The sequence below is a fragment of the Drosophila miranda genome, chromosome 3 (assembly GCF_003369915.1).
Source record: "Drosophila miranda strain MSH22 chromosome 3, D.miranda_PacBio2.1, whole genome shotgun sequence".
Taxonomy (NCBI): Eukaryota; Metazoa; Arthropoda; class Insecta; order Diptera; family Drosophilidae; genus Drosophila; species Drosophila miranda.
Window position 1 is genome coordinate 6,941,961 of NC_046676.1, and position 11,384 is coordinate 6,953,344.

The window sequence follows — 11,384 nt, forward strand, 5'->3', positions numbered from 1 at the left end:
CCACACAGTCACTTTCCCCATAAATCTTCACTGATCTTAACTCTCTTTTGTGACCCGACGAGTGGTAGCTGGAAATGAGCTCCACTTTCTACGCGGGTTACTCCAAAATGATGTCAACCATATTTCGGAGATTCCTTGGACTTCCTTTTTTGAGCATTCGCCGTTAACAAGTGCACTCAAATTGAGTGCCTCTCGGCCAACCCGGCTACTCTTGAATGTTTTGACACATTATTTTCACGTTGGCCTTCCTCTTCTATAGGGATGCGACGATGACGATCCACCGCCAGTGTCATGCAGCTGGCAAGGTTGAAAGGCGCATTTAAGACCCATTACCATTAGACGATAGGACACTTTGCTCTGCTCGAAATCTGCCATAAGCCACGCTGGTCCGCCCAGCATCCTTTGGCCAGGACATTTGCATGATTTTTGCACGAGTAATAAACGTGGTGGAGGCGAAAAGATGGAAAAAGGAATGAGAATGGCCAGGAAGAAGTGCCACGGAAGGGCAATGCCAATACTTAATGTCAGTCACGTAGCATGGACACTTTGCGTCCATTGACATGACCAGTACCCTGTTCCCTTGCCTTCTCAGAGACTTTTTGGTAGGAGGAGCCCGAGTCGGAGCAGTCATCGACAAACTGCAGGAGTCGTGTCCGTGTCCGTGTCCGTGCATACTCACACAGTGGTTCTGTTGGATCAGTTAGTTGGCATGCAAAATGCTTTATCCTTGGCACTTGCCGTCATCCAGTGAACCTTTCGACTTGCACTTTGTCATTGATTTGGCTTTCACTTTGCTCCAGTCGTTGGCTCACACTTAGTAGAAATAAAAGCAACAAAACGAGCAGGACGCAGGCAGCAGGCAGCAGGCAGCAGGAAATGGAATATTAAAGTGGCATAAACATGGTTATCATTCGACTCCCTGTCTCTACTCCCTTCTTTCGTAGTCCGTGTAATTCGATAAGCTTGACTAAAAAATGGCCATGGCTCAAATGAGTCGTCGATACACTTTTAATAGTTTTTACTCCAGCCGCCTGGAGGAACAACTTCTTCCAACTTTTCGTCCCAAACTTTTGCGCTCCGATAAACAACAACTAATGGCTGGGGGGGGGGGTAGGGGAAGGGATAGTTCAAAGGCAAAGCAAAGTGTCGACAGCTTGATGCGACATATAGACAGACCCAACCCCAACTTTGGACGGCTCGAATGCATTGTATACAAATGCAGTTTCAATTGGCTCCGGCACCACTGCGGGGGGTGCTGGTCCAAGTTTTGCTTTTCAATTTTGCACTTGAACAAAAGCACACACATATATGGGAAGAGGGAAGTAAAAGGCCAATGTGCAAAAGTTTCGAATGGCACAAAAGAAAATCTTGGCAAAGTTCTGCAGGATCCTCACTGCTCCTCTCTCTGTTCGGGGTATTATTAGAAACTGCATTAGATTTCATTTGGGAAAAGCTCTTGCATAAACAATTGCCACCTGCAAAGCGGAAATGCAATCAAATCAACATTCCAGCCTGAAAAAACTAGGACAACTGCTTGCCAATCAAGTGGTTCACGCTGCTTGAATAAGTTCGTTTGTCAACTGCTTGCTTATCATCCACACAAAAAAAAAAACGAGAAATTTGTCGCTGTTTCCGGGCACCGGCACTCCACCAAAAGTTTGCAATCAAAAAACTTTCCCGTAAACCCAAATTTGCCGGGTCAAAAAGGATTACCTTACCATCAAATAGACTACCATGTTATTTTATCCGATGCAGCATCCCGTCCTTTGCTAATCCTTTTAATTTTGAACTTTAACTATCTTTGGGGAAAAAAGAAGCCCGAGTAGAACCAAACATGGAACGCACTCGGCGCAAAGTTTTTTAATAACAAACCCCATGGCATGGGCTGCTAGGGCAAAAAGATCCATCGCAGTTAGAGTTAGGGGAATAAATTCCGCTCTAAACTGCACGTACTCGCATAGGGCTTCTGCCTGGCTGGTCATGGTCATGGAGCCTTTTGCCGTGACTTTTGCTGTCCAAAAAGCCGAAAACTTTTAGCAGCAATCTGTGCCTGAGGCAGCCCCATCTTGGGAGAGATCCAGCCAGGGCAATGCAAATACAAGTTATAATAATTTCTTTTCAATTTCCAACGAAAAGTAAGCACTCAAGGAGATGACAGTCGGGGGTGGATGGCAGAAGGCCGCAGGTTCGTGGAGAAATGAGATGCATTTCGGATGAAGGAGATTTTGGGTGGTGGGTGGTATTTGTCATTGGGTCTCATCGCTTCTGTGATTGTGCCGAAATTTGCATAATTCCAAGTAAACAAGCAATTCCAAGCGGCATTGCGCAAACGGAGGAGATTAATAACTCTTTGTATTACAAATTTGATATCATTTGCTCCTTCGCGGCCAATTCTAATAGAAACAAAGTCTCTTCCCCAAAACAGAAAGAGGACCCGTGCTAAAATGAATATGATAAAAACTCCATAAAAATGAGAAGGAGGTACGGAATAAATGCCACAGACCATCTAAGAGAACTCTAGCAAATGTTGGTATTTATTTTTTAATTTATTGGTTCATTATTAAGAACTGTACTTCCGATATCGCATTGGAACATCGCTGGAGCAGGAAAGGAAAGAATAAAAGTAGAGAACTTTTTGGCACCAACAAATCAGGCTTCCCTACCCGGACAAGTGTCCTTGGGTTTCTTCGTTCGAGTCGCGTTGCAAGTTTTCTGAAAATACATATTTGCACCGGAACGTGCAACAAAAGTTGGAGCGTGATAAATGCATTATTATGGCCTCACCTCATGGCAGTAATTAGTGTGATATCGCAGGAGAACAGAAGGAGGTTCATTCAGGAGTCTAGCAGGACCCTCTCGCTTCCGTTGTGCGTTTGATATTATTTTACCCGCTGACTCGTAACTACAATGAATTTATGACGGCCAAAAAAAACACACAGTTTTAACTTGTAATATTCCCAACCAATATCCATCTAGTATATTGGTGCTAGTTGAAAGGACGTGCTACGGGCGACAAAGCAGATCTCCGGATACACGGCAGTACAATAGATACAGATACAGGCCAGGAAAATGCCAGGTTCAGCGGATAGCAATCTTCTCCTACCATCTAACGACTATAGTCGTTGGACCATAGTACATTCAAAGAGGTATCGCCACTCGAAATCAAACTAGAAATCGATCGCGTTTACGAGGGCGAAGTGGAAAGTGGAACCCTTTTGGTTAGGATCAGGAGATTGGGGCGGCGCAGAAACTACTAGCGGCAACCACCTTAAACGGCATTCCCATCAGCGTAAGCGAACACAGAAGCCTCAATTTCTCCAAGGGATCTCGCCGCGTAGGAGTGGGAGTCATGGTTGAACTGAAGTCACAGAACGACGTAAGAGTCCGAGCAATCACAGCCCTCAAAGTAATCGAAAAGATTGACTACCAAAATGCTCTCCGAATATACAATTTCCGCAGGAAAGCCATGGGCTAACTTTTGAACCATAATATTCCTAAAACAATACACATTTCCCGTAGCCACTTTCTCATTTATTCCAGCAACCAATCACTAAGTGTTTCAATGAAATCTGTACGTACGAGTAAAACAAAAAACAAAATGAATATTTTAATGTGTAACCAGAAACATCTGCTCATAAATTTCACATTCGATCTTCAACCGTGATCTTTCGGCGATAATATTTCGTTCAGTCAACAAATTTTAAATAGTCAAAACTGGAAAATCCTTCTGGCCTTATTTGGCTGGCAGTAGATGATTATTTTATAGACGACAAGCTCAAAATCCCAATGCAATTTCAGTTCTTTGGCTTTAAGCTCCCGTGAGGACGACTTGGCAACTTTTAATGGCCTCACTAATACATTTAAGACTGCACAAACACACGAACACAGCAGGTGGAGTGAGAGAGGGGATTTCCGGTACTGTATACAAATAATTACATGGCAAAATATTTACATTTTGGGTTTGGCTCAGGAATATGCAGAAAATAGGCCATACTACGACTCCCGAACGGTGGATAGGTGGATGGCTAAGAGTGGTGCGGAGCGGAGCGGTGCAGAGCGATGCTGGTTGTGCTGGGGCAGCAACTTTTTGGGCACTTCATATTTCATAAAAACATGCATTATGACTATTTTATGAAGCACGCGCCGAGAACTTTGGCATCCAGGATGCAGGACCAGCCACAGACCAGAGCACAACAGACCCAGGCCCAGACCAAGACCCGGACCCGGACTCGACTCGTTTCTCCTGTGTGCGTTACCCGTTTACGGGGATAGCTATTTATATAAGTTGCTATAGGCACAGCTGTGCATTCGAGTATGTGTGTGTGTGTGTGCGTGTGCTGCCTCTTGTTGGTCCCATAAAGTCCCATAAACCGACATCGTTGTCCCAGGCCTATCTGCTTTATGGCTCAGCGCTTTCAATGGATCCACCGTGGCGCAAACAAAGGACGAACCCATGAATTCCTGGCCATTGGGGTCGGGTCACAATTTCGTGTGGTCTGGAATGGCTCACTTTGGAGAAACAAAACTTCAAAGCCGGCGAACACACACCCCCATTCGCCCCCAATCACAATCACCCACACAAGCACTCATGGATAGTGGTAAGTGTGACCGTCAATAGCTGACCAAGCTCATGTCTACCTTGTTCGACCCACAATTGGTAATTAATAATTCGATCATTCTCTTATCTCAGTGTCTTCAGGTCCAGGTCTCCGAAACAGAGACCGAGTCGGAGCCCGGGCCCAAGTCAATTGCAACTCGAATGGCGGAAACTTCATTTACATTCCACTTGTGACTCGCCTCAAATTCAATATTGGCATGCTTCACCTGACTCGCCTTGAGTGGCAGCAGCCACCTCCTTTACCGATCAAAGTCCGGGTCGTCCCGATTAGATTATGCTCGTGGCTTATTGCAGAGACCGGACTCTGCCCATTCGAACGCCACGTCAGAGCCCTGTTACGGCACTGGGCTCGTGTTGAGCAATTAGTTGATTGTGTGAATCAATGGCTGGAGCCATCTTATTAAGTGGGCCAACAGGCTCGCATTTAATTTAACATGTTTGCCCATTCGGTGGCTTTTTGCTGCTGCAGCTGCAGCTGCCTTGCTTATGAGCCCAGTTTCTGTATGTGTTTGAATGGAAATACCATTGGTAGTTGCTCATTTGGAAGACAGACATATCCTCTGCAAACATTGTAGATATGTACAACACCTTAGCGATTACATTATTCCCTTTTCTCACAATGAATTGGGGGTACTTTTCATTGCCTTCCTTAGGAAATGGGGTTAGCTTCATTATTCTAAAAACTATGTACATATTGCCTGCGTCTTAGCTGTATCTTTGTAATATTTGCTATTCGTGATCATACTTCACTTTGCTTTTAACTTTAAACTTATTCGAAGCATTCTATTTTTGTTTGTGAGATTCTTAAATCAAACGTTCCCACTTCATCAGGATGCTATCCCCGATTATCGACTTCTGGCTGAAGCATTCGACGATCTTGATATTGATATTGGTCAGCTGCATTATGTCCCTGGCGTTCCACAACATCGTGTGGGTGGTCGGCGTCATGATCCAGAAGGTGGCTATGGCCATAGCCCCCAAGAAGCAGCAGCGAAAGCTGGCCCCACAGCCGACGCCCATTAACATTGTGCGGAGCGTGACGCGCAAAATGGAGCTGGGCAGCCTCCTGGACTGGAAGCACTACGACGACATGCCCCTGGGCGTGCTGCTGGAGAACAACGGCAGCACGGTGATCCTGCGCATCTGCTGCGAGCCATACTTGGTGCCCCAACTGAGCGGGGGCGACCTGCCGGGAGAGTACCACTTCGTAGAGGCGTGCTTCAAGTGGGGCCCGCTGCGCGCCGAGCACTCAATAGACTTGATAGAGTTCTCGCTGGAGATGCAGGTGCTGCACCGCTGCAACCAGGACCACGTCCCCTTCGAGTACGTGACGGTCTCCTATCTGTTTGTTATGATGGGGAATGGGAACGGCCCCCTAACCACGATCACCGAAAACCTTCGGTACATCGCTCGTCCCGATGAGCAAATGGAACTGCCGCCCTTTGATCTAGCCTCCCTAATGAAGCCCTTCGGCAGTAACTTCTACAGCTACGAGGGCACCTACGACAACGGTGGCCAGGTCCTACCCACCAAGTGGCTGATCTGCACCTACATCTTCGCCATCAGCTCGCAGCAATTGTCCCAGTTCTTTGCCCTCTGTGGTCGCGATGGCACCAGCATCCAGTGCAACGCACGCAAGGAGCAGCCGCTGGGGAATCGCTCCGTCAATTTCCACATTTATTGACAAGATTATCTCCTCGTACGAATACAAAATACTCATCGCAATCGTTAATTTTTTTCCTCAGAGGTGTTCCGTGCTTAAAAGATATAATTTTATTAGTCTTCTACCCCCGAGGGTACGAGTAAATGCATACATATTAGTACAACTACGACACGCCGAATGTCATTCTCTACTACATAGTTCAATAATTATTTAAGCATGGTTTCATATTTAAAACCTTTCTCCTTTCTCTGGAACAGTCTATCACGTGCCTAAAGCCTGTGCAATTCAAATCAATTCCAACATCAAAGTTCCATTTTTGCGAAGCATGGAAATGCCTGAGAAGCGGTTGAGCATTTGATACCGTAATTTGCACGACGTAAGCGTGAGTGCCTCCGTTCCGCCTCTGACCGTGCCTCTTTCTGTGGCTCTGGTCAGACATGGAGTATTTGACTGGTTGTCTGCGTACTCCACTGGGGCATCAGAACGTAGTCAAAGTGGAAAAAAAAGGAAAAATGCTGACTGAGCACGAGCTCACCTGGAGAAATTGTTCGCTTTGCTTTCCTGCGGGGCAAAAATCACTGGAATGCCTTGGGGCTGGCAGTGGTAGAGCTCCAGCGACCCGGCCGTAGTAAAAATTGTCTAAATTAATTTTCAATAAACGCCTGCTGGGCAAAAAGGGAATCGAATACTGATTGGCTTAAAAGTTCCGCCAAAATACTCCCTACAGATATTCCCTTTGAAATCAGCCGTCATTGCCAACCGAAACCAACCGAAATGAGCGGAGCACAACGGGACGGACTCTGGAGCCGCTGGCGCAAGTCGGTAAATTCCTCAAACCATCCGGTAGACTGTGGTAGGGACCGGGAAGAAGGCCACCCCCTCCTGCCCACCATACCAATCGGTATTCATTTATTGACTGCCGGTCCAAAACAATGGCTGGGAGGGAGAGCTAGAGCTGCATACTAGCTGGCTTTCGGCTACTTCAAACACGGACAATAGGAAGCGGGTCCAGCGGTAAATCCAGGAATTCCTCCGGTGGAATATCAAAAGGATTATATTATATTTGGTTGCTACACTTAAGAAATTACTTACCGCCAGCTGCCAGACCTTACCCTTACTCTGCCGCCTTGTCGCCGCTAGACTTTTTGAACTGTTAACCGGACGGAGCGTCGCGCTGCGGCAGCTTCTATTGCGATTTATTTCAGGCGTAAAACCAACCAAGGAAATATTTGCGGTAAAAGTTTAAAATAATTGTTGAAGTAACGAACCATATAGTGGCGGGGTAGGGGGGGTATGCTGGGTATGGTGTGGCGTGGCGCCACTATGACTCTGACGCCACACACAAAGCGGAACAATGGCAGAAGCTGTGGCCGAAACAGGACGACCGAATAGTTTTCACTTGGAAAATTGTTTAAGGTTTACCCCGTATCTTGTTCCCCGAGAAGCCAGTGTGTAGTGTATGTATAGCTGTTTTCGAATGGCTGAAGCCCCAGTCCGAGTCACAGAGCCGCTGGCTGTTCCGTCAGCAGTTTGCAAGTCAAACAATTAAAACGAGCTTTGAACAATTTCCATTTGGATGCGAATAACAAGTTCTGTGCGAGTACTAGACACATGTCCAGACGGGGTAGCAGGGCAATGTACCGGGTACGACAAAGTCAAGGCAGGTGCTCATCAATCAATCTCTGAACGGTGATAACAAACAAGCACTCGTTCCAGTAGAACTCACTATCTCAAAATGTAAACTAGCTGCAAAAATGTATCCATGAAAATGCACAATTCCTTTTGACAAGCATATTTATTTTCTCATTTCCTTGGCAATCCGTTTTTATTCATGAAAATCAACTCCGTCGGTCAACACAAACATTTGTAGTCCTTGTACGGGAACTCGGGATGTTCTAGCCGGTGCGAATGTACTGGACATTGTCCGTCTGGACCAGCACAGTTCCAGCTGCAAAAGGATGTGCGTATATTTATTTAAATAAAGTCTATTCAAAATTAGTCCTCCCATTCTCCTACTTACGCTTGGGAACGGGCTCGGCGTTGGCCAGGGCGGCGAGCATGGCCAGGAGCAGGGCAGCGGCTTGGAAGAATTTCATATTGATTTTGTTTTGGTTTTCGGTACGACTGTGATACTGATGCCCCACTGCCGATCGGCCCGACCTTTTATAGCTCAGCGGGCACCGACTGCAGAGTGTGCTCGTGCTGGTACTGGGAAATTCCCTCTTCCCAGATCGGGGGATTGCACAGGTTCAAAGAGCTTCTTATCTCTTAGGCGTCAGTCAGAGCTTCGCCTTCTGTTTTGTGCAATGCGATTCGTGTTAATCGAGAACCGGACCGGTCTGGGTTTTCTACGCATTCTATTACTGCTGACTGCAATCTGAAAACGTACCTATGTATGTACATACATACATATTTATATATATACTTTCGAATAACTAGTACTGTTTATAAACAAAGAATATTGTAAGGCTGTGAGAGATCTGTTTACAATCACGTTTTGTATTATCATAGACAGAAATCATTGTGCAACTTAGAGGGACAATATTTCTCTAGAAAAGCTAGTAAAAGTCATTCATTGGAACTCCATTAACCATTTATTCGAAGCCCATATAGCTACTATGGCAATAGTAAAAAGGAACAAACCCATGCTAAAGTTAAATATTCGGTTTTTGAATATAACCATAGTAAAATTAAATAGCACTCAATTTGATTTAAATATAAATGTATTACAATAAAATGCCACATGTGTAAAACACTTTAAAATAAATATATTATATTAAATTTGTGGTAAATATCTTTAATTTATCTATGAAAACAGTTAATTTAATTATAAAATATATTTATTTTAAACTAGCGGGCCCTGCCATGTTTCGCTGTGGCACAGATTGTGGATGTACGGATAAGAATTGAGGATAACTCAAGTGATAGTTTTGTCGATGGAGAATAATATCTCGAGTTTGGAACTGATCTCCTACTATGACAATTGGATCTTGGCTTGAGAAAGGGCTAAAATTTAAAACAATAAAAATATCAATTTTTCGGTATCGCGGTTGGGTTTTTCCAAAATATTTTTTTTATACGAGCAAGTGAAAACAATATGAAAACTTCATATAGACCATTGCATGAAATCACATACATTTTTCACTCCATTTTTATATACATGTATATGCAAATGAAATGAGAAGAATATATGAAGTATAGATCAGATATATGTTACGGAAACATATTCGTTTTAATATTTCCACTATCGGGGCATATATAATGCATAAATATTTAAATCGAAATCCATTTCCAATATCGATTGAACGATCAAGAGATAAGATAAAAAGGATACTTCCGCATTGCTTTCAAATATATTTTATAACTCAAAGGTTTATTAAGAAGCGTCGATTATATAATAATATGTATATGAATAATACAGTGTTCACATTATGTATTTTGGGCACAAGACTTAAAGTGAAATTTGGTGTAATTGGTACCAATAAAAAAATAGTTAGAGGGAACCCATTTGTGCTTGAAATTTGGTAACCTTTTAGATAGATAGTTCTAATATACTTTGATCTGTATTGTGTTCCTCCACACGTTGGCTGCAATCGCATTATCAGTGCTATGGAGCACCCGATCATGACCCTGGGGAATTTTTATAGTAATGGAATTTCCGAGCCGAATCGCATTCCCATCCGCACTCCCAACCCAACCAGTGCATTCGCAATCTCAGCACTGGCGGGTATATAAGAGTCGCGTCCCAGTGTCGGATAATCATTGTAGAACCAGATTGTACAGCTTAAACATGAACTGCCTGAAGATCTGCGGCTTTGTATTTGCTCTAATTGCGGCCCTTACGACGGCGGAGGCTGGTAAGTAGTCGAAAACGTATTTCTCAGATGGAATTGATTGCTTATCAATGCACCTTTCGTTCAATTAGCTACCCAAGTGCTGAACGCTGGCGGCCATACCCTCATCCAAACGGACCGTACTCAGTACATACGCAAAAACTAAATGGAACTAATGAAATAACACAAATAAATAGTACTTAAATATGTGAAACATTTCAGCCTTGTTTTTGAATTGTTAGAAGAGTGCGCCAAGCAAGCGATGGTCACACTTGGTCTGGACGAAAAATACTAGGTTTGGTATTTCCTTCCCGTTGGGTTGTACACACTGAACATGCAAGATCAACAGCTGTTCCTCTCTGCTTTTCAACGTTATATAAAAATCCTTGCAATTATTTAAATTAGGAAATTGATTCATCACTCCTATAAAATTATGTGGGCATGGCTAAATGTTTTATAAAGCTGGAAGAAAGAAAACGAGGAATATGAATAATTCGTCGGTATATTTTGAAGATGAGACCGTATATTTCGGTATTTATTTGAATCGGGTATGAATCGGTAATAACCGGTTCACAACAATGAGCCCCATTCCATGCAAACATACCCTGGGGAATATGGATATTATAGAATTGTGAATATGTTTGTCATCCCAAGCTCTAATTAATGCAAAAACAAATTAGTCTCTGTTTTAAACCTATTTCAACGATATTTGAAGCTTATTTTCTTCTTGCAGAGGCCAAGAACATATATCGGGATCGGGATATATATACAAGACACTCATCATATACATGAATATGTCTACAAAATGTCATTTCGAGAAAAGATCTTTATTAGTTACGTTTTATCTTCATATCATATTTATACTCTCATATAAAATTAACAAAATAGGGTATACAAAGGCCTATACTGCGGTTTACACGCAACATAGCGACTGTTTTTTTTTGTTGAACTATTTTGTTTAAGCCTTCTTTTAGTCAAAATACAATAAAAGCAAGGACTAAAAACTACCCAATCTTAAAGACAATTTATTCATCAACGGCCTAAAATTATGTGGGCAGAACTAAGAATTTTAGTTAGCCAGAATTATTCCACGGAATCCATAAATTGAGCAATATAAAAGACTATCCTTTTTCGTTTTTTTGTTTTGACCTATTTCGCTAAAACCTTTTTTTGCTTGACCTCTTTCGCTAAACCTTCTTTTAGACAAGATCCAATAAAAGCAAGTATTTAGAAAAAGCCAGTTAAATAAAAAATTAATTCATAAATCGTA

The 11,384-nt window shown here is 43.3% G+C and overlaps 3 protein-coding genes across 3 annotated transcripts; 2 read left to right on the forward strand and 1 right to left on the reverse strand.

The window, feature by feature from the left end:
* The first annotated feature begins 5,361 nt into the window (after positions 1 to 5,361).
* On the forward strand, positions 5,362 to 7,175 carry LOC108160930 (carbonic anhydrase 1). The gene has a single exon (XM_017295218.2). The coding sequence runs from the start codon at positions 5,451 to 5,453 to the stop codon at positions 6,300 to 6,302; it is 852 nt and encodes a 283-aa protein (XP_017150707.1). The 5' UTR covers positions 5,362 to 5,450; the 3' UTR covers positions 6,303 to 7,175.
* Positions 7,176 to 8,057: 882 nt separating this feature from the next.
* LOC108160931 (immune-induced peptide 4) lies at positions 8,058 to 8,422 on the reverse strand. The gene is made up of 2 exons (XM_017295219.2): positions 8,302 to 8,422; positions 8,058 to 8,229 (listed from the first exon to the last, which is right to left on the reverse strand). Exons 1-2 carry the CDS (start codon positions 8,375 to 8,377, stop codon positions 8,177 to 8,179), a joined length of 129 nt encoding a protein of 42 aa, XP_017150708.1. The 5' UTR covers positions 8,378 to 8,422; the 3' UTR covers positions 8,058 to 8,176.
* A 1,604-nt stretch (positions 8,423 to 10,026) lies between these two features.
* LOC108158269 (immune-induced peptide 14) lies at positions 10,027 to 10,330 on the forward strand. Its single transcript, XM_017290506.2, has 2 exons — positions 10,027 to 10,138; positions 10,207 to 10,330. The coding sequence occupies exons 1-2, from the start codon at positions 10,072 to 10,074 to the stop codon at positions 10,278 to 10,280; spliced, it is 141 nt and encodes a 46-aa protein (XP_017145995.1). The 5' UTR covers positions 10,027 to 10,071; the 3' UTR covers positions 10,281 to 10,330.
* The last annotated feature ends 1,054 nt before the right edge of the window (positions 10,331 to 11,384 follow it).

Bases quoted from the DNA above. Each gene is read 5' to 3' on its own strand.
- LOC108160931 (XM_017295219.2), bottom strand. From the start codon at position 8,377: ATGAAATTCTTCCAAGCCGCTGCCCTGCTCCTGGCCATGCTCGCCGCC. The intron at 8,230-8,301 runs GTAAGTAGGAGA...ATCCTTTTGCAG, and splicing joins CGCCGAGCCCGTTCCCAAGC to CTGGAACTGTGCTGGTCCAG.
- LOC108160930 (XM_017295218.2), top strand. From the start codon at position 5,451: ATGCTATCCCCGATTATCGACTTCTGGCTGAAGCATTCGACGATCTTG.
- LOC108158269 (XM_017290506.2), top strand. From the start codon at position 10,072: ATGAACTGCCTGAAGATCTGCGGCTTTGTATTTGCTCTAATTGCGGCC. The intron at 10,139-10,206 runs GTAAGTAGTCGA...TCGTTCAATTAG, and splicing joins CCTTACGACGGCGGAGGCTG to CTACCCAAGTGCTGAACGCT.